This window comes from Antedon mediterranea, chromosome 5 (genome assembly GCF_964355755.1).
Source record: "Antedon mediterranea chromosome 5, ecAntMedi1.1, whole genome shotgun sequence".
Classification (NCBI taxonomy): domain Eukaryota; kingdom Metazoa; phylum Echinodermata; class Crinoidea; order Comatulida; family Antedonidae; genus Antedon; species Antedon mediterranea.
Genome location: NC_092674.1, coordinates 23,534,915 through 23,558,740, shown reverse-complemented (window position 1 = coordinate 23,558,740; position 23,826 = coordinate 23,534,915). Strand labels below are relative to the sequence as shown.

At 33.7% G+C, this 23,826-nt stretch overlaps 1 protein-coding gene across 2 annotated transcripts; it reads right to left on the bottom strand.

Moving 5' to 3' along the window:
• Nucleotides 1-521: 521 nt before the first annotated feature.
• On the bottom strand, nucleotides 522-23,281 carry LOC140049938 (adenylate cyclase type 10-like). Of its 2 annotated transcripts, none has more exons than XM_072094889.1 (23): nucleotides 23,148-23,281; nucleotides 19,531-19,653; nucleotides 18,934-19,068; nucleotides 18,403-18,546; nucleotides 17,564-17,815; nucleotides 17,024-17,061; nucleotides 16,280-16,319; nucleotides 10,488-10,537; nucleotides 9,370-9,517; nucleotides 8,543-8,693; nucleotides 8,349-8,425; nucleotides 7,768-7,951; nucleotides 7,494-7,537; nucleotides 6,260-6,416; nucleotides 5,444-5,636; nucleotides 5,001-5,087; nucleotides 4,517-4,797; nucleotides 4,025-4,200; nucleotides 3,479-3,802; nucleotides 3,230-3,278; nucleotides 2,959-3,103; nucleotides 2,432-2,512; nucleotides 522-2,122 (listed from the first exon to the last, which is right to left on the bottom strand). In XM_072094889.1, the coding sequence occupies exons 1-23, from the start codon at nucleotides 23,164-23,166 to the stop codon at nucleotides 1,850-1,852; spliced, it is 3,171 nt and encodes a 1,056-aa protein (XP_071950990.1). In that variant the 5' UTR covers nucleotides 23,167-23,281; the 3' UTR covers nucleotides 522-1,849. The 2 variants fall into 2 exon arrangements, with proteins under 2 accessions (XP_071950990.1, XP_071950991.1); XM_072094890.1 differs by lacking the exon at nucleotides 23,148-23,281 and adding an exon at nucleotides 19,986-20,102.
• Between the last annotated feature and the right edge of the window lie 545 nt (nucleotides 23,282-23,826).

The following is a 23,826-nucleotide window of genomic DNA, read 5'->3' as shown; positions in this document are numbered from 1 at the left end:
ACTTGTATTCCTCTTTCTTTTAATTATGGCCAAGCCCTATTCAAGGGGTACTCCTATTAAGGGGACACTTTGTTGGTCCTGAAACCTTCCACTTAATGTAAAACTTGTATTCCTCTTTCTTTTAATTATGGCCAAGCCCTATTCAAGGGGTACTCCTATTAAGGGGACACTTTGTTGGTCCTGAAACCTTCCACTTAATGTAAAACTTGTATTCCTCTTTCTTTTAATTATGGCCAACCCCTTAGGGGTACTCCTATTAAGGGGACACTTTGTTGGTCCTGAAACCTTCCACTTAATAGCGGTTCTACTGTAAATGTTATTATTTGGTACATGGACCAATATAAAAGAAACATTACTTAATACAAAGTTGATTATTTAAATATTTTAAGCTAATTTTTAGTTAGAATTTATGTACTATTATATTTTTCATAATTTGTACATATATTTAATTTTTTATTTATTTACATACATTATTAATTCACTACCATAAATTAAAAAACAGTAATTCATTATACTGCATATCAATGTTTTATTGAACATTATATAGAAGTTGTATGTAACTAAAATCTAAGATTGACATATTTTGTTCTATACAGTATCCTATTAAGGCACACCCATTTAGGAGACCTCTATTAAGGGGACACACCCATTTAGGAGACCTCTATTAAGGAGACACACCCATTTAGGAGACCTCTATTAAGGAGACACACCCATTTAGGAGACCCCAATTAAGGGACACCCCTATTAAGGAGACACGTAGGCATGAACGAAGGCAATGTGATTTAACACTACAGCCAACCTCTATTTAGGGGGACACCATATTATTTAAAGGAAACTTGGGTTCTGAAACGGTCTATGGATTTTCTACCACATTGCTATATAAACATACTTCCTTGGTTTATTAAATAATGTTTTACTAGTAAAATCCTTTCCTAAAAATTGGACTAAATGTATCTTTAAATATCTACTGTCTCTTATAAAAAATTATTGCGAGGGTATCGGTATTCAACTAATAAACTATGTTTATACTTTATTAATTTGGTAACTACTAAATTTCATATGACTTTTCTTCATAGTAATTATTGTAGACCTACTTTTTAGTACCTATCTTTTTCTACTCGCAAAAACTTAATGTATAAATGCATATTTTATTTGCAAACAGAATAATTCATAATAAGATGTATTAAATCATTTCAGAATATATCGCATTGTGTTTTTTTTTCCGAATTTTAAGCGCAATAGAAATATAGTGTCCGTTTACATTGGGCAAACCCATTATTAGAACTAAAATTAGAACGAAAATAAAACAACGATAATAGGTTTTAAACCCCTCTTGATTCCGGTCGTAATCGTCAAAACCGAACAATTTTCGCGGATCGTGGATAAGGATATATACGGTGACTGGAGAAGAAACGAAATATACAAATTTAGTAGAGCTTACAATTTAAACTGAATGTACGCCTAGAAAAGCACTGTTTGCGCAAAGTCGGCAAAACAATTTTAAACTGCACATTAATACTACAGTATTAAAAAGGAAAAAATCTGAAAAAAAATGTGAATTTCAAAATTATTGAGTATTTATTGCCGACATTTGTATAATATAATAATCAATATACAATATAATCTAAGATAATTTACATATTTATGCTAAATGTACATATCTTTGCAAGTGGAATAAAGTATTGCACAAGAATGAGGAATTCATTTAATAATACATGATATTTAATATTTTTTTAATTAAAATCTACTAGCAATACAGTTATTTAATAAATAAATATTACCTTTAAATAACAATAATAAGTTCGGATACATCTCTTCATTTCTATATTAAACCATAAAACATTATTTTTTACATAACTCTGGAAAAGTAAATATACAAACATATCAGATACATTGTCAAAAAAATGGTAGTGGTCGGTACTATTCCTATAGCCTGGTAAATGTTTGTTGGCGCTTCCTTTGTACGCCGCCAATTGCCTTTAGGTGGCTTTGCCTGGATCTTCTCCATCACTTCTTCGACTTTGTTCTCATCTAACTTCTTTTTGGCCGAAACTTTCCATTTAGCTGTCTGAACTTTGACATCAAATCTTCTTTTTCGCGTCGAGAATAAGCTCATTGTTGCCTATTTACGTAGTGATTAAATAAACCAAAATATATTTGTTTTGCTAAACTATTACTTTGAATATGCAACTTACTACTGTACTATCAAGAACTATGGTTTTCACCAATAAACTGTTACTAAATATTTTACTATCAAACTAGTTTGACAAAAAGTGCTCAAATAATGGTAGTGATATGTTGAAATATGGTAGTGATATGACATCATCATGTCCATATATGGACATTTTTTTTTTCACATAAAGTTTGATAGTGTAGACAGAGCTTAAGTTATATTGTTTGACATTATTTATTTTGTTGGTACCATACATACCCTTGCCGCTATTTGGTCGATTTCATCTTGAAGCGACGGCGGCGGGTCAAGTTCCTTTGCTTGAAGTATATACGATATTGCCTAAAAGAACACAGAATACGCTTTCAAGTACCGGCAACTATTCCAAAGTTTTCAAACAAATACACTCGAAAAGAACAAAACAAAATGTCATCGAATCTATGTCTAGGTGACGAATTTGGATTCTGTTATTACATACATGCGCAGTGGAACCTTTTTGTGGTTTACGGTCGTCGCGCAAAATCGAAAGCGGTTTTACAAGACTTGCAACAATGATGTAATAAGTCCTATAATAGTTAATATGTTAAATGAATATGAAATGAATATGTTAAGAATCAATATGAAAATGAATGTAGAACTGAATATGTTAGAAAATAAATTTGTTAGGAAATGAAAATAGGCCTAAATATACTTTAGTAAGAAAAAAACAAACAAAAGTCCTAGTGGTCGCCGAAAATTGAAAACTCCCTCATCACTAAATTAAGACAATTAATTTACAATAATCTTACCTGCATCATATTATTAACAGCAACGGCCGAGTCGGCAGCTTTGATCAAGTATTCCAATGCTTTAGCCGTATTATTTGCTTTGCGCCAGTGAGTGATCAACTGAGGGAAGATTGACTGCAGCGTACGTACATCATACGTCACATTTCTGGAAAAATTAAGTATAAAAATTAATATAAATAGGCCTAGATAATTCTGATAAAATGTGGAGTTTTGACAGTGTCTAATGGCGATGACTTCGATACCGTTTAAATGTTAAAGTACATAGGCCTACCTGTTTTCAGTTGTTGGCGATGCTGTTTTTTTCTTGAATAAACTTCTCCCTAAAACAAAATTAGGTTGTTATTGTATTAAATTTTGTGTGATTATACGGATCCTTCGATTTGAGACAACCGATGAACTACAGTTGTAATAACGCCATGCTAATTCATTGTGTGCATGCGAGGACATTGAGATGTCTTTGTCACTTCAATTTCTTGACACATAAAGAGTATAGTTGTTTAGTTGTGACCATTGAACTTACTTGTTCGTACTGTGGACTGCTCGAAATATTGCGATTCCAGGTAGCTGGCATAGGTTTCATGAAGCTTTCGTCGCTGTTTGTCAATAAGCAGCGAGTAGGCTGTCTCCTGCAGACTCGTCGACTCAAATCTCAGCATCATTGCTCGAAAGACAAATACGCCAGAAGACAAGAGGTTGCCAATAGTCTGCTGAACTTTGCTGGTTGTTAAATTTTGTAGAAGGTGACCGAGTGTGTCCGCTGAGAAAGTTGTACCTATGACGGATGCTAGTTTCACCATGGTTCTCTCCGTCACTGGTAGACGATCTATCAAAGCTATCAAACAGCCTGTGTGTAAAGAAAAAGAAAAGAACGCATTCTTTAAAGGATTAAGCCAGATTCGACTGAGCAATATTAGTTAATTACATGTGGTTCGGCGGTCGTTTAATAGTAGTTTTTTCGTGTACGAAAAACAAATCTGTAGTATAGTGAGAGATTTAGAGATTATTTAAAGTTAGGAAGAAACAAACACATAACAATGCAGAACACAAAGAGTATAGCAAAGCTTACCTCTAAGAGACTCTGGTATTTCTAGTTCACGAAGTTTGACACCTTTGGCCACAATGCAGACTTTGTTTCCGTCCTCTTGTTCCGTTAGCTGTAGTTGGTCAGTGTGCAGAAGACTCAGTACACATTGTTTTACCCAACTTGGATTTATCTTTCCTTTCATATTTGAACGCAATAAACTATGAAAATTGTCAAAATTACAATAGTTTAGTTTAGTACATTAGTAATTTGTTAGTAATTTGTTAGTTCCAATCATGTCGTTTCAAATATTCAAAAATGACGACTTGAAAAAAAGCCCAAAATCGGATAAATATCACAACATTTAATTTTGTTATTTTGCTAGACAGTGATTGTTAGGCAATAAAACGACCTATGTGAGTGGGAACTAATAAGAAATATACAAGAAAGCCGAGCTAGAATTACATTTTCGGGAGAATCAAGTAAGCGAAAGGGAGAAATGGACTACACAAAGATGCAATACTTATTATGTCATACTTGACAAGATCTTGTGGAATTTCATTGACGTCCAAACACTGACATATCAAAGGTTCTAGAGTATCAGACTGAAGACCCTTCAACGTCACTATATACGTATTTTGGCTTTTCATAACTTTGCGGGCAATATCTGCGCTTTGGTCCTCATCTCCGATTGGACCGACCGCCATAATGATCACGCATGAACGAATAGCGAAGTTTGACAGAAGCTGCCACGAGTCTTTGTCAATCTGGTGGGCATCATCGATTGTCACTACTGTACCTTCGTAGTCTCCTTGCGTCTAAAAAACAAATAAACAAACATATTAAACAATGAATGTTTTAGCTTTAAATACTGTATGAGGAGTCCCAACTTCTGGTATTCGGGCACGATACTGTCTCAGGTTGGCTTAAATTAAGCACCACTATTTTTTCTTTATTACACTACCATATTATAGCAACTATATAAAAGAAGTCTGTCAAATACAAACAAAAGTGTGCCTACCTCTGCAACGATCCTTCCTAACAACCGATGCATAGCTTTAGTTCGGTCCCCTGTGCTCATGTTTCCTACAGTTTCATCACACGGAAGCTGGTAAACAAAATTGAAAATAATAACAATATTGGTATATGAGGAATTCGCCATTTCTTTTGTCAATAAGATGCTTTACACTTTTTCTAAGGACTACACTTTAAAACAATAACAAAAGGACCAAAACAAAAAATTAATAACATTTTGTAAAAATGAAACAAATCGAAAAGAAGAAAATCCGTTCATTTCAAATGTAAATGAAAAACTCTAAAATTCTACCCAACCAATTTTTACAATTTGTTTATTCGGTATTCAGTGTAGGACTTTTCGAAAACAAAAAAGAAGAAATAATTGGAATTTCTTGTCTTTTTTCTTTTCATTTCGACCGCTTGCTGGTATGAGAGGTTATTGTTTACCTGGACACCGATCAAATTATTCAATAAGCCCAGAAACTTTATGATGTCAGAAGATTTGAATTTTTCTTGTAGATACTTCTCTTTTTCTTCCGGACTTCCAACTTTTCCGAGCTCCAGAATACTCTTTACAATATACGATGCCGTGTAGTAAGGTGTACAAGCATGACTGAGGTTCGCAGAATGATTAATTACTCTGTTTGAAAAGATAAACAACGTGTTTCTATCATGTCAAAAGAAATTGTTTGCGAATTGTCACCTGGCAGTTCAGCCTAGTCTACCCTAGAAACTTCTTTGCAAACTAAAGTTTACTAGTGTATTGTACTACTGCAAACATATTTTCTGTGGTTTGTAAAAGTTTGGCAAACTTAGTTTCTGTAGTTTGTCAAAGTTTGTCAACTGGAGAACACTAACACATTTGGAAAGAAAAGTGTACCAATATAGACATTATTACGCTTTACCAAACTGTTGTTTGCCTCTGGAGAAGTTTGAGATTCCATGTCTAGACTAGTTACTGGAAGTTGTTATTATAGGATCACATGACTGCAAAGCACTTAATGATTTGATACACTGAGTTTTAGCAAACAAGTCTTTGGTCAACACCGGCAAACTTTACATGCCAATCTTCTAGTGAAGACTAGACTAACTAACTCCCGGTCAGTCAATCAGTCCGTAGTAAGAATTAAAACCGGTAACAAAAAGCAAATTTTAGTTTCTTAACATAATTTGCCAATCAATGAATACTATAAACACTGTAACTTTATAAAACAATATAAAAAAGCCCATACCGAAAGAAGAGTCACAAATTACACAACTAACCTGATATTGGCTTTTCTTGCTTCATCGGCCAATGTTAGTAAAACTCGGGATTTACCAAACCCTGGCTCCCCCTTCACGATAACAAATCGGACATGCTCAGTACTGTTCATTGTATCACTTATTGCACAAATACATTCTTCAACTTCAGTTTTATATCCTATGTAAGTAAAAAATATAGTTTCAGTTTACTATTGTACACTATACACAAGATAGAAAGATAGTTTAGCAGTAGAAACCTAATTTAGCCGTAAAGTAACATAGTTTAGCAGTTAGTAACACAGTTTAGCAGTTAATAACACAGTTTAGCAGTTAGTAAAACAGTTTAGCAGTTAGTAAAATAGTTTAGCAGTAGAAACATGTAGTTTAGCAATAGAAACATGTAGTTTAGCAGTAGAAACATGTAGTTTAGCAGTAGAAACATGTAGTTTAGCAGTAGAAACATGTAGTTTAGCAGTAGAAACATGTAGTTTAGCAGTAGAAACATGTAGTTTAGCAGTAGAAACATGTAGTTTAGCAGTAGAAACATGTAGTTTAGCAGGTAGAAACATGTAGTTTAGCAGTAGAAACATGTAGTTTAGCAGGTAGAAACATGTAGTTTAGCAGTAGAAACATGTAGTTTAGCAGGTAGAAACATGTAGTTTAGCAGTTAGTAAAATAGTTTAGCAGTAGAAACATGTAGTTTAGCAGTAGAAACATGTAGTTTAGCAGTAGAAACATGTAGTTTAGCAGTAGAAACATGTAGTTTAGCAGTAGAAACATGTAGTTTAGCAGTAGAAACATGTAGTTTAGCAGTAGAAACATGTAGTTTAGCAGTAGAAACATGTAGTTTAGCAGTAGAAACATGTAGTTTAGCAGTAGAAACATGTAGTTTAGCAGTAGAAACATGTAGTTTAGCAGTAGGAATATGTAGTTTAGCAGTAGGAATATGTAGTTTAGCAGTAGAAACATGTAGTTTAGCAGTAGAAACATGTAGTTTAGCAGTAGAAACATAGTTTATCTGTAGTAACATAGTTTATCAGCAGTAACAAGTTTATCAGCAGTAACATGTTTATCAGCAGTAACATGTTTATCAGCAGTAACATAGTTTATCAGTAGAAACATAGTTTATCAGTAGTAACATCGTTTATCCGTAGTAACATAGTTCTTCAGTAGTAACATAGCTTAGCAGTTAAGTAACATATAGTTAGCATCAATCATAATCACGATAGGTGTTTTAATTATACCTTAAACTTACCTAATAATGGGTGTTCTGTTGCTGTAATGCCTGTATCTTCATCTCTATAGAAAAGCAAAGAAAGCTCCGAATAAACCGATATGGTGCAGTGTTATTTATAGCCAAATACATGACATTTACTGAATACTACGACTAACTTCACAACGTGAAGCGGAGAGACTGTGGGCCCTCTTTATTTTACTCTCATACTAGCGTAGGCTACTTTTTGTATACACAAATCTTTTTATGCTACTTTCTAACTACCTTATATTGCAATATTACAGTAACCACTAACTTTGCAACTTCGTGAAATTCGAAAATCTTGCCAGGATTTTCCATTCCTTTTAAAGTAACTGCTGGAAGATCTTCGAAGTGGCTCATTTGAATTTTAGATCGTGTGCAAGTTGACTCATCACAGGACAACTTACTGGGGTAGTTCATCATCAGACGAGCTGCCATGTTAACTCTTGGTCCAATTACTGCAAACAAAACATATAATTAGAATATCTCAAATGTGTGTGTTTGTATTATGATTCACTGTGGTGAAAACGTACACGTATGTTACTGATAATAGAACATAAACCGGCGGTACTCTTCTATAAGCTGTGTGCGCATTCGTATTTCCAAATATCTTTCGGTGACGAATTCTAGTTTCTTGGGTTTTTCTCTTCTGAAATGAACAGCTTCTAATGTTGGCGTTGAGAACATATAATCTGGGCTCATGCGACCGAACAGCCTAGCAGACACACGCGATAGAATGACATCACTTTTTTTAGTGGAAATAAAAGAGTACTGAAACACTAGATTATTGCACAAATGAATTCGCCCTGTTGAAACCAGACGTTAAAGACTTTATACTGTCACGTACAAACTTACCCGTATATTCATGTCTTGATGGATGACCTACTACGCCGCAGAAAACCTTCCCTGTGGTGACTCCAATTGATACTTGTCTAAGAAGAAGTGGAAACAGAAAGTCACATTTAAATCTAGAGTTGAAAATGTCAACCAAAAGGACAAAGAATGTAATAATGTTAAAATTACTTCAAACAGAATAAAAAATGTCTTACTTGATTGTCGACATTATTTTAAGAGATTGTTGAATTTTACTGGAACACTGAAGTGCGTGGCCAATCTCGTTTTCGTGCTTAAAACCAGGTAACCCGAATATTATCAGAAAACTAGTGCCTTTGTCAAATTCAAATATCTTGTTGATCATACCTAAACAAGGCAAACATGAATTATTAAATGAAACTGTAAAGTAAAGGTAAATAGATCTTAATTGGCTGTAGTATAAGGTTATTCACTCCCGGCCTTACCACGTTGAAACATCGGTTCTCGTCAGATTACCGACGTTAAGCAACGTTGGGCCCGGGTGCTGTATTATGGAGCTGGGGTCTCCTAGGCATTTGAAATCAGCACTGCTGACTCTTATCGATTGTCAGTCTATGCATCTAGTATCTGTCTTAGACGTATTGGCTTACGCCTCTCGGTCAAGTTGGGTACTGGACGAAAGAAGCCAATGGTCAATGATATGACCAGCCAGGTGCTTTAAACAGTCTTGGCTCAGTTTTGACCATCATTCAAATGAAGCCTAATTGAAATTGACATTCGCGAACATTAGTCCGTTGTCTACCATCTCGAAACACTTAAGACGATATCTGTATATATTATATAATCACGTGATTTGAAAGAAACTCAAAAAGCGAACCGCACATTGTCCAATCGAGGTATGTAGCCCGGAATTTCGTCTTCATCCTGTAAACACATCTTTCATTATTGAGATTGGGAAATAGCAAGATGTAATGCCTTCAGTTTTATATACAAATACTCTGTCACAAATGTCTAAACAAGACTGGCTTGTACTGTACGTATAGTAAAAGGCTGCAGACCGTACCTTGAAATTGCAACACTGACGCCCCGATAGTATTGTAAAGCTCCTGAAGGCAGCTCGTGTGATCACCCGTCTGGAGAACCAGATTGATGAAGACAATTGTCACCTCTCTCATCTCACAAAGATAGTCGAGTGGTTGGTCATCCTCAATCTGTTAAAATGAACATATTATACTTAGAAACTTAATTGGATTTCGGTGTCCATTTTATCTTTGGTACAGCTCATGTTATATGTTAAAAGAACTTCCTCTTTAGCTACATCCTAGGATGCTAACGATCAACGATAAATCGATAAATCGATAAATATACTTTTTTCCTGCATAAAACAAAATAAATTAGAACATTTTTCATTGTAGAACTATGATAACCATTTATACTGATGAAAATAATATTTGTAAAATCTGATCAAATGAAGTTTGTTTGTTTGATATTACTTATTTAAAATCATATGATGTCATGACCAATAAGAAAATAAAATTCGTTTTATCGTCACGATATTTTTGATTCTAGTAAATTTCATGACGTCATTGTGAAAATATTATTTTCATAAAAGACAGCATAAATGGTTATCTTATAGTTCTAGCATGAAACATTTTGGATTTATTTTGTTTTGAAAATCGCCGCTATCGTCCTTATTGTGCATTCAATGTGATTTTAAGGTTTTGGACAATAAAAAAAAATATATATATATAACTAATTTGTAAATTGTATTACATTTTTGCCATTGTATCGACATTGTAGAGGTTATTATTTATCAGTAATCAGTGAAATTTTAGAATCTTATAAAGTTGTGTGCTTTATTCTATGTTTACATATCGCAATAATAATAATCAAAATAAGACCCCATACTGATTAGAAAAATAAAGACAGGAAGAAAAACAGGCAAGTAGTAATCAGGTGAATAGTCAAACTAAAAACAAGTGTAATACAAAATTCTTGACTTGTTTATCACAATATCGAATTGAATACCCACCGCTGTACTGTATGTGAACAAACAAATTGGTAGGTTGTTCTTTTATTTTGTCTAAATACACTTAGTATAGATAGATAGACACACACACACGCAGTACAGAATGTGCGTTCTTATGCTGTGTGAAACAAACTATTTTAAAGTAACTCTACCTTTTGTATAACAGGAGGTGCGATAAATGGTCGTAACTTATTCTTATAAGCTGTGAACAAAATTGCATAAATATTAATTACGAAAACATTTAAAAAATCCAGCCAAAGCAAACCATATCGGACCAGAGTCAACACTAATTTCGGAGTTTTAAAGTGCTTGTCAGGCAAACGGAGCGGTTAAATTGGTTCCTTTGCGTTTAGCAGGGTTGCTAACTTCCATTTTTTATGAAGATTGTGCATTTTGTGACAAAAGCACCAAATTTGGCACAAACCTTCTTTAGGGTATATCTAACAATCCTAGAAGGGGTGCCCAAAAATCGGAACAATTTAACGACGTCATTTGGACCACGCCCTTTTTTTAGTATTACGTAATTAGGTGAAAACTTAAATCTTCGTATATACATACCAAGTTTGGTATCAAATTAAAACTCATGACATGTACATTGCAATACACACATAAAAAATATATGATTTCTCTTCAGACGGAATATATAAGGTCAAATAATGTCATTTTCTGTCATATTGAAGGGGATTTAAATCAAAACGCGCCAATATTGGGCTATGTTATTGTCACGAACTCCTCGTACGTATGTTTCCGAGCGGTTGAAAATACTTTAGGAACTCCCTTGTGACATAAAAGTATACACACAAAATCCACAAAGTTGTAAAATAACTCAAAAACAAAGCTTTAATTTCAATCAACTTCAACTTTCAACAATCCAGTAAGCACTTTAAACAACAGCTTCACAATGACTTTACAATATAACATCCAACCTCTAATCCAACCTCTAATCCAACAACCTTCTTCAAAATAAATGCTTCAATCAAAATCCTTCTCCCACTTACAATTGTCATACTTCCCCTTATATACAATATGTTCATAACCTTCTAGATCATTCCTTATACTTCTCATTATTACATGATTACAGTTTCTATTAATAGCACTTCTGGAATGTTCTTGATTGTTCTTATTAATTATACATGGTTTAAATCAAAACATCTTATTCTAGAATGATCATGTAAATACTATGTTACTCTATATGTTAGGGAATGGTAATTTATTACACTCCCCCCTCTTTCTGAGCTCAAAACTCTTTCTTGGAGTTTTGAAGGGCAAGTATACACGAAAGTGGCAAAAGTTAACCCACTCCTATTCTATAAAACTTAAATACGCCATAATAACATACAACATAATCATTAATAATTACTAATAATGAACCAACAATATTCATGTCAATTTGTCGGAATGGTTCACTAACAATTACTGACATAGGAATCATAAAATCCTTAAATTTAGTTTTATACTTTGAGGCTTTACAATACTCTGTCAACGAAATATCATGTGAAAATTTCAAAACACTATTACTGCAATGATATAAAACCAGTAATTTCTCTATGGGTTCTGTCTGGTGTTTAGTAAAAACATGCCTAAATAAAATTCCGTCCTTACAGACCGTCATATCTTCCCGACATAAACCTTCTTTCCTTTCAATATCTTCCCGATGTAAACGTTCTTGGTTATCCATCATCTGCTGCATCAGAAGACTCTGTTGTTGTATTTGTTGCTTCATTAACAACACTAAAAAGTCTGTACTGCTGTACACTTTACCGGATATTGTTGTTGATTGTTTATCAGCCATATTTTAAATCTGGATGAGGGTCTTGTTACTAGTTAATCGTAGTTACCGAGACGTTCACAAGTCTACTGTTCCAAATAAATAATGTACTGTTCTTAAAACAATGTTTGTGTACTTACGATTAAACAAAACGTAGCACCGCGGCTTCCGTAAAATATCACCGTATCGTAAGTACCGCTTCCTCAAAATATCAATAGAAGTACAGTTGATCCTAAAACAGCCACCAATCTATGGCAAAATACAGTAGATCAAACTGCTACCACAAAATATCACAACCGTAGATAAATACACAGTTAAGTCGAACAGTAGATCGAAATAACCGCTGCCACCAAATTAGGCTGAACACCGCTGCCACCAAATTAGGCTGAACACCGCTGCCACCAAATTATGTCACGAACTCCTCGTACGTATGTTTCCGAGCGGTTGAAAATACTTTAGGAACTCCCTTGTGACATAAAAGTATACACACAAAATCCACAAAGTTGTAAAATAACTCAAAAACAAAGCTTTAATTTCAATCAACTTCAACTTTCAACAATCCAGTAAGCACTTTAAACAACAGCTTCACAATGACTTTACAATATAACATCCAACCTCTAATCCAACCTCTAATCCAACAACCTTCTTCAAAATAAATGCTTCAATCAAAATCCTTCTCCCACTTACAATTGTCATACTTCCCCTTATATACAATATGTTCATAACCTTCTAGATCATTCCTTATACTTCTCATTATTACATGATTACAGTTTCTATTAATAGCACTTCTGGAATGTTCTTGATTGTTCTTATTAATTATACATGGTTTAAATCAAAACATCTTATTCTAGAATGATCATGTAAATACTATGTTACTCTATATGTTAGGGAATGGTAATTTATTACAGTTATGAACATTGTAGTTATAAGAAAAACAACCTTCATTTTTGTAATAGAACTACTAATATATATTTATCCTGTCCTGTCTTTCCATTAACATAATATTAGGAACCACTGAAAAAAATTATATAAAACATATACTGTATCAAACTTGGCTCAATAATCACTGGACTTAGTAAACAGACAAAAGACCATTTGACTGACAATTATGGCGTTAGCATCCAAAACAATACATGGAGGTGATTATCAACTTTACTTTTATGAAATTATTTATCTGGAAATAAACACTTATAATGGTACAGAGTTGCTAGATGACGAACAAGTTCCACGGCATGGGTAACAAAGACCAGTGCAAGAAAGACCTGCTTAACGGCACTTGCAGTTCCCTGAGCAATGCAGGCAACCCATTCCTCGATAATTGTTCAGAACTTCTGGTCTTGGATGCTCGAGATTGTGCCAATGAAAGTGCAATAGTGACAGTTCGTACAATTCAGGATGTAGGTACTACCCAGTACCAAAAAATATATCAAGGAAGTTATTCTCGACAGAAGTGTTGCAATTCAACAAGCCATCAAACAGAATAAGCTGCCGTTGTTCAACGCACCATGGTCAAAATCAGTGTCCAAAACAAAGCAACAAGTTAAGAGTTTAAAAAGTGACTGCAGCCTTTTCAGTCGACTGTATATTGCAAGTCAATCTCGTGATGAAGATTTGGAAGACTTCTTCATGCATGAAAACCAGCCATGGCCACCCTCTTTGGCAGTAAATGGAAAGCTTCGACTACCAACTAAGGAGTCTGAGTTGCTACAGCATTTGGAGACTGAAGGCCAGCCTGAACCTCCTACATATTTTGACGTAAAGGTGTTTGACGGAGCTGCTATTGTCCATGCTCTTTCCAGCAACCATGCATTTACATGACTACGATGATAAGGTGAGTACATTTCTTTGCATTCAGGATTGTATCTATTGTTTAACCACCACATAATTGGTCACTTCTATATGCGGATCGTTATTCTTGTATCATTTGTATGACAGGTCTTTCTACCGTGGACCAGACAGCAGTTGCAGAATAGTAACAGAATTGATATAGTGTGGGACACTTACAGAACAGATAGTCTTAAGCAGTCTACAGGAGAAAAAAGACGAAAATGGGTCAAGAGGAAAGTTGGGGGACAAACAAAGATTCCACGGAATTTTCCAGACTTTCTGAAAGATCCAGTAAATAAAGAGGAGTTATTTAACTTTTTAACTACATGGTTACTCTGACTGCAAAGAAGTTTACATAATTACATCAGGTAAGTTTTATTATGATACATACTAATTTATTTTGTTTGTAACCAAACGATTAATTTACTTATACAGTTTCATACCAATAATTAATTAAAAAGGCATATTAAATTAGTAAGTAATTCTTGATATATGTCCTGTAGGCGAGTCTGTTGTATGTTGACATCTACTCAACCTATGTCAATCTGCGACCATGAAGAGGCCGAATCCAGGATGTGCATTCACATTGATGATGCCTTAAAGAAAGGCAGCAGGGTTATTTTGGTGCGTACAGTTGATACTGCTGATGTCATTGTTATCCTGATTGGTATTTTCTGCAATCTAATAGCCTGTTATCCTGGTACGTGTATCTGGGTCGCATTTGGCATGGGTAAGCACTTCCAATATTTTAATATAAATACCATCTGCCATAACCTAGGAGAGGATAAGTCAAGAGGGCTGCCAGTTTTTCATGCATTTACTGGGTCCGATACTACATCCCAGTTCTTCGGAAAAGCAAAACACTCTGCATGGGAGACGTGGAACTCATTTCCAGCAGTCACAGAAGCCTTTCTTTTCATGGCACATAACCCTTTCAAATCTCTAGGAGTCAACTCATCTCAATTTCAGTTGCTAGAGGAGTTTACATGTCATCTATACGACAAGACAAGTACTTTAAGAAGTGTTACTGAGCTAAGACAAGATCTTTTTTCAAGAAAGGCACGGTCAATTGACAACATTCCTCCTACACAGGTAAGGGGAGCTTCCATATAATTGTCAATTGTCGTTTAATAATTTATTATCAGGTTCATGTTTTTCTTTCATTAAAAGGTAACACCAATCTTTAAATTGTTTATTGAAGGATGCACTTTTACAGCATTCCAACAGATCCATATACCAAGCAAGCATTTGGACCACCAGTCTACAGCCACAGCAGAATTCTCCATCACCAGAAGACTTTGGTTGGACTAAAACCGGCAGTACATGGACACCAATCTGGACAATACTACCTGAAGCATCCATGGCATGTAGGGAATAAAGTGTGGCTGCAAGTGCCGTTCAGCAGGTCTTTTTACCCATGCCGTGGAACTTGTTCGTCATCTAACAACTCTGTACCATTATAAGTATTTGTTTCCAGATAAATAATTTCATAAAAGTAAAGTTGATAATCACCTCCATGTATTGTTATGGATGCTAACGCCATAATTGTCAGTCAAATGGTCTTTTGTCGGTTTACTAATAGTCCAGTGGTTATTGAGCCAAGTTTGATACAGTATATGTTTTATATACCTTTTTTCAGTGGTTCCTAATATTATGTTAAAGGAAAGTAACTGGTACAGGATAAATATATATTAGTACTATTACAAAAAATGAATGTTGTTGTTCTTATAACTACAATGTTCATAACATAGCACAATATTGGCACGTTTTGATTGAAATACCCTTCAATATGACAGAAAATTACATTATTTGACCTATATATTCCGTCTGAAGAGAAATCATATATTTTTTATGTGTGTATTGCAATGTACATGTCATGAGTTTTAATTTGATACCAAACTTGGTATGTATATACGAAGATTTAAGTTTTCACCTAATTACGTAATACTAAAAAAAGGGCGTGGTCCAAATGACGTCGTTAAATTGTTCCGATTTTTGGGCACCCCTTCTAGGATTGTTAGATATACCCTAAAGAAGGTTTGTGCCAAATTTGGTGCTTTTGTCACAAAGTGCACAAAAAAAGTGCTAAGTTACCCTGCTAGTTATTTAATACAATATTTCATGGACGTGGTGAAATATAAGACAACTATTATTACGTCTATTATTATTATACTATTAGGCCTACGGTAAACATAAACACAACGTGGCCAATACAAGAGTCCGGGTACTTAGGGTTATTTTTTGGACAGAAAAAATAGGATCAATGGTGAAGCTCCTGTTTACAACCCTAGATAGGCCAACTAACATAATCTCAGTCAACAATTTCACTAAAATTACTGTTTCACTTACATGACCTTCGAAATAAACCTGAGTCTCGGTTGCTTTGTTTCTACAATAATAGGACAAAATATTAACAAAAGTTAACAATAAAAAAAATAATATTGTCAAAACTCAGTCTAAATAAAAAAAATGCATTAATTCATTCATCTTTTATTTCGGAAAAAAAAATTCTCCATAGCATTAAAAACATCTGCATTAAACAAATGTCTATTAGAAAGGTCTACAGTACCTCAAAAAGTATACCTTAAAATAAAATTATACATAAAAGGCTACATAAAAAAAGGCTACAAAAAAAGGTTAAATAAAAAAAAGTAGGCCTACACATAAAAAAGTCTACATACAAAAAAAAATCTGCATAAAAAAAATTCTACTTAAAAAAATATACTTAAAAACAAATTTTACATAAAATAATCTCCAAAAAAAATTCTACTTTCAAAATCAGCTAACAAAAAGTCGGTACAAAAAAGTCTACATAAGAAGATATCTACTAAAAAACAAGTTTACATTAAGAAAGTCTACATAAAAAGCGTCTACAAAGGTAAACATAAAAAGTCTACACAAAAAGAAGTCTTACATATTAATAAGGTCTATGTAAAAAAGTCCACATAGAAAATCAGAACGTGGGATTTTGAGAACAACTAAATTTTTCCTGAATTTAATATGAAATGTGTTGCTGAGACTGTTTCCCATTCAATGAAGTTACAGTTATTTCACACTCTATTTGAATGGTTAAAATTAAAGTAATTTATTTACCCTTTTCTTGTTTGGACTTTCCACATTCTCTTGACTACCTGTGTAAAAACAATAATAGTTCAAGACATAACAAATTATCTAATATAAAATAATACACATAAAATGGCATTAATGCCATTTACGACCTTGACATATTTAAAATTACGCATGTTTCTATTTTTGTTAATTGTTAAATAAACTTTATATGATATACACTCGCGACTATAAATGTCAACAACGAAAATAACGATTAGTATAAATAAAGATGAGAGTATAAATAGTAAAGATTCGACTTGAAACAACAATGTAATCGTAAACATATTGATCGGGATAGTATGGTGTAAGTTAGTTCTACTAACATCTACGACCACCAGAATGCAATAAACTATTTTGGAAAAAATCAATGCAATAATTCCAAATTAATACTACAAAATATGTCACAATGGTACAAATAATTTAATTCGGAGAAAAATGAAATTCTATTGTTTACCTTATTTAATTAAATTAATTGTACTATTTCACTATTCATTATTTGTATATTTAAAATGTCAGTAGGCCTACCTTCTTCCTCGTACTTGGTTAGCCATGCTTTCTTAACTAGCTTCACTCTAGCTGAACCTTCGTCAAGTAACTCAAACCTAATGAGGTCCTTCCATGGACATAATTTGAAAGCAGATTTTGCTAAAACGGTGTACCCTTTCTGGCAATGCTTTTCTGCTTTGTTCACTTCAATGACAGCAGTTCCACCGGTGACAAAATGTTGTGATTTAAGATTCCCAACGTAGGTTATGCTAACAGCACCGTAAGATATTGCTTCAAGGGAAAACGTTAAAATGATCATTTTTAATATGAATTCACCATCTCAATTTGAGTGAAGAATTTCAGAAAATCTTGGGAAAAGACACCATAAATAAAGAATTTGAATTTTTAACAATTTAAAACAGGCCTACTAATAATGTTATAGCAAATTACGAACATAGTGGAAAACAACAGTTTTATCGGGATTATAAGAATATGCTGAAAGAGGAGGAGAAGAGGAGTCAACGATAGTTGACCTGGTCTACTTAGATCTACTGTTTAGCATGGTTCCGATTTGGACGTAAGCCCACAATTCGAATTCGAACTGTAGCCTGTACAACTAACTTGAGTTGCACGGTACCTAAAAGTCCCAGTTGGAAAACCGAAAAGTCCAGTCGGAACCAGCTAATAGCGTGATTTCGTTTCGGGATGATTGGTAATTTAAGAGATCAAAAAGATATTTCTGTATGAGGGCAGTTCTGGCAATTTTTTTTTCCTGTTCCACAAGCCATTGTTGTGTTAGGCCTCTCAAAACAAAAGCTTGCTAAATCGGTTGGACAATGATATGTATTTTTAATATTTAATTTTTCTTTATTGCTTACCAACTTTTACCCCTAGGACTACACCAACTTCTGTCTTCCAGTCATGACATCTCCGATGTATCTCATGTGCGCATTTTACTACTTTTCCGACAATGCTGTTCTTAGTTTCTGTAGTTGCTTGCCACAAAACAAGCAATGCATCGCCTAAAACAGTAAATTATATATGTAGTCCGGCAATACTTGAGAGTACAGACTTGTGTTTTTGAGCGGGAACAGAAAATTCAGTTCTCCAAAAACGTGAAATCGTTATGGTAGTCCGAACTTAAAATGTTAAATACATTTTTCTGATCAATAGTGTATATCGATTTTTGCGGTATGATCTGTTCAATTTACATATTGATTAAAAAAAAGGAAGTTGTATTAAAGTATTGTGGACATTATTGTCCAAAAAAAAAGCGGAAGTGTATTTGGCATTTGTTTGTACAGTACTGTTGTTTTATCGACATATTCTTATGCGTTAGGTATTTTGAATAACCAAATATTATGAGTGCGGTGAATTGTTTTAAATATTCTGTTGCTGAAACGGCTTACCAGCAAATTCCACAACATCGCCGTCCGCGTCTAATACAACGTCTTCGATTCTTCCAAGGTAGTTGTTCAGGGTTTTCATCAGTGTATCCACTCCAAGATTTCTTCTCTGGTATTCCTCACAGCAAGCAGTAAATCCTATGTTTTAAATTAATTAATTAAAATAAAATACAACAAACTCAATTTGCACGACGTCATTATAATATTGACGTAGTCATGTTGCTCTCCCTGGATAAACTTGTTTTCCACTTGAACACAACGTAATTTTGCGGCAGGTATCAGACCAATCACGACGCCAGGGGTCCGAAGCGCGACTGTTACACGTGCCTAGATACGATTATTAGAGTTCAACGGTCTTTACAGTAATTACTATTAATAAATATTGTGCATTAATAAGTGCAAAACATTAGTAGTTTGCCTTAATCATAATATGCAACTGCAGGAGAAACGAAACTTTTCCGTCTCTCATTCAATTCAATTAATAGGAGGAATAGTTGTCTACATGTCAACTAATATTTTAAAAAAACTGTAATGACTGAAGGTTTAAACCAATACTTAAGGAAAAATATATTATTAATATTATTTTTTATTTAGGCCTACCTGAAACATCAAGAAACATGAGGCATCCTTCCAACTCGTCAACATAAGGAATCTGTTTCCGACGGAACGCAGCGTCGATAACTAGGTCCGGGAGCTGAGCAGACAACTCTCCAGCGATTCCACCTGCAATACATAAAGGTTTTTAGCATTGAGTCATTTAGTACTGTATTCTGAGCGATGCGACGTTTGTTTACACCCGGCCAATATTTCCCCATTCCGGATCAACTCCGCATTGTTGATAGCGGTGTGAAAAGGGTATAAATTAGGTTTACTTACGAATGTTTAATTTGCACGGACGCAAAATTATAAAGCCTCAAAATTACCTAGCAATTATCTTACCTCAAAACAATGTCCATATCAAAAAGTAACGTTTCGTATTAGCACTTGCACTTATCTAGGCCTACATTTTCTCTTGCATCATTTTAATTAAAGAAATAAAATTCATATATACTTACCCAAATCAATTCAGCATTTTAATATCATTTAGCATTTTCAATCAAAACAAATTATCAACGACAGATTCGAATCTAGATTTACGTATATAAACTAGACATTTTCTCTTGCTTAGACATATAATATGGATTCTCATTAAAAAAAATAAGTTTGTTGAAACCAAGGGCACTGTCTACAATGTGGTTTGCAGAAAATTAGCGAAAATACCTGATACTTTAAAAATAGATACTACGTGTGTGGACAACATAATTCCAATAACACCACAAACCACAAACCAGTGGAACATCATAAACCATCGTTTACTCATTTGCATATTACGTGCATAATGGCATAACTCCAAGGCAACACCTGTATATTTACCGTTATTGGTCGTTAGATCATTAGATCATATCTTCACATATTAATTCTCAAATACTTAGGATGTTGTTTTAGGACATGTTAAACTCACTGATAGGCCTACCATAGTACGATTCTTTTCAAATACTGTATATTGGTAGAATACAAAGAAATAGAACAACAACAAGATAATGATGATACACGGTTTCGATAACTCTATATAACTATGACAATAACGTTGGACCGTATACTTGAACTATGACATTGTGATTTATCTTTAGAAAATAGATATTGATCATTTCCGACAATGCTGTCAGTTTTAAATTTTAAAAAAACAAAACAAACAGGAAATCAGCAATTTTAAATGTTTTTAAATATTACGATACATTATTGTATTTTCAATTATTCATTATTATTCATAATTTGGTACGGAAAAATGAATCCAAACAAATTTATATGATAGTTGAAATATCCTTGGACACTATAGAAATCCTTGCCCGATAAAGAAAACGATGCACCGAAAGCAGCTTTATATACTCACTAAACAATTGCTGATCCAATTGGTGTTACTATAAAAGCAAGGCCTAAGATCTATAAAAGTATGTCTATACGTATTTGAATAAAAACGGAGCTTTAGAGAATTGTAGTTTTACATTACAGTATTTAGTCTGATAAGCAACAACAATGGAATGACTACCGTACTTTTGTTCATTCGCCAGTTTTGCTGACCAAATCGACCTTAATGTAAGCGCAGCAAGATATTATACTAAATAATAATAATGTCTTTTTAAAATGAAATTGATTCTAGATATAAGCAACTGGAATACTTTTCTGATCCCATCGATCTTCTGTCTATACTGTCTTTTGTATTCATTTTCTTCTTTAAGCACTAAAACGGTGTTAAGATTCTTTTTGCTTATCAAACCATTTTAAGTCCTATATTCTTGGCTAATGCACACAATGAATTAATAACAAACTGAAATATTTTATGATCGAGGACAAGCCAAAAAACAAAAACTAAAAAAATCCAATCCAAATTTACGAACAAGAAATCGGCACGAAAATACTTTTTAATTAATAAAACAAGAATTGTTAAAAATGGAATAGAAGGTCACAGATATCTATTGAATTTGTGTCTAAAATCGACTTGAAATATTTGTTTTGAAAGTCTTACATATTTAAATAAAATGTATTTTTAAAAATAAATTGGAATAACGGGTCACAACTGCTAATATTTAATGCATTTTAAATTTCAATCAATTAACTGATATTAAATAGACACGCACGCATTAAAATGGTTAAATCGAAATTAACGTATGAATTAAGTCGTAATTAACACCACAAAATGATACTAATGTGACTGTACAGACACTACGCAAGTGGAATGGATTAACAAGATCACAACTGAACTATACACTGGTTAATAGTACAGTAGTTAAATTGCCTGTAGCTTTAGCCTACAGGCGTGACAAAAATCGAAATGTACATCTTGAAGATAAAGTTCTGTGCTTTGTGAAGCACTATCAAACTTTATGTGGCAACAAAAATGATTTGCCCATACTGTATATATACACGATTACGTCATTTCACTGCCATATATGGGCACATCACATTTTTTTTTCAAACTAGGCCTACTTCGATAGTGTAGACAGAGCTTTACACGCTTATAGGCCTAGTGCCACTTACGTGTGCCTAATTAGTTCCTTAAAGTTTCTCCAGGCTGAAATAGTTCAAATAAATAGGGCCGACCTACTTACTTGTTTATTCTCTAAAGCCTCGTGTAAACAAAGAACAAGGAATACAATACATTAAGATATAATAAATTAGTCAAAATTGTAGTATTGTATAAAATGGTGAGATGAAGCATGATAAAAATACGGTATAAAATATATTTTTTTAAATTTATTTAATTTTAAACTCTCAAATTTCTTCTATTCAGGCCTTATACAAGAGTGAAACCTCACTCTCTCTTAAGTTTTTGATGTAAAGGGTAATATTTCTATAACAAATAGACCTAGGCCTATACGGAGAATTACATTAAATTCTATCATAGGTTAAACGAATAATGAGATACCTATATCGATAACCAAGTTGTTCAAGGCTCAGTAACTTTCATTAAACATAATATAATAATCTTTCTACAAAGAATTATTTGAATGTTTGTCAAATATTTAGTTAAATATATCATTAGGCATTATTTGTTTAGATATTAGGTAGACCACCTCGGCCAAGGCATATGCATATAACTATGAATGAACGCAAAGTAATGTTAGGTTTTAGTGTTTTTAAATGCTACTCAGTATTACAATCTTAAGATACTAGGCCTAGGCCTATAAGGAAATGTAGGCCTAGTAAAGTACAATATCAACATTTAGCATATGACATGAAAGTTGAAAATGTAGACCTACCTAAATCTAGGTATACACTAGGCTAGGCATAGGCCTATGCATAATGAGGCATACTGCACTAGGCTAGACTCTATAGGCAATTAAGATGTAGGCCTATACAAGTTTATCTTAATAATTTAATTAAGGTCCACTGTTGGCTAATTGTAGCTATCGTACTTTTTAACCTAGCCTATTTCTAAGTACCGTACCCTAGTCTAGGTCCTAGCCTAGGCCTACCTACTAGGCTAGGCTAGAAGGGCCTAGACAAATTATTCAACCATCCCAATAGTGCTTTGATTGAAGATAAGATTTACACTATTGAATACTGCTTTGGAATGCGTTCAATTGCAATACAAATAAACGTTACAAATAAATTAAATAAAATACTTCCTACAACTTTAGCAGACATGCTGGTTTAATATAATGGTTAAGTACACAAACCTTTGAATTTCCTCGGCATATTCTAGTATTATCCGACAAACGACAAATTAAATAGTTACAATTAAAACCGTAGGCCTAAACAACAATAGTTTAGGACTATATAAAGCAGATAATATTCTTGGCTTTAGAAATAGGCCTCAAGAAATGATTATTTTTTAAGAAAAACTTTGTTTACTTGGAAGCGCGTCGTCCGAAGAATGTTGACGCGTTTGTAACGCGCAGTCTGGTGGTATGTCGTCGACGAGTGGTGCGTTGACATTCGTCGAATCGCGTAGAATATCCATTCGAACGTACCAGGATAGAGCAGCATCCACAAAATGACAACACAGTTCCAAACCGCAGACTGTTATTTAATGCCTATGATAAAACCAACGAGTATATAAAGAACGGAAATGCATGAGTGCATGGCCATTTATAAATATCCAGGAACAATCCACGATCTTTTACATGAATGATTAAATAAAATACGTTTGATCGCGCTGTTTACTTTATACGAACAATCATAGCTTGACACAAGATTCGATATTTTCTACATGATCGAAATCAGCATCGCGCAAATAACTGATAAAACAATATATATTCCTCAACGATTATCTGACATTTAGGTTAATATTTAATCGGGTATTCAATTAGTATTTTATGTTCCGTATAGCTCCAAACATTCCGGGAATTATTTTGT

Coding starts and splice junctions, on each gene's coding strand:
- LOC140049938 (XM_072094889.1), bottom strand. Junction 7,538..7,767: donor GAATTTCACGAAGTTGCAAA/GTTAGTGGTTAC, acceptor GCTTTTCTATAG/AGATGAAGATACAGGCATTA. Junction 3,104..3,229: donor TCGCCAACAACTGAAAACAG/GTAGGCCTATGT, acceptor TAATTTTTCCAG/AAATGTGACGTATGATGTAC.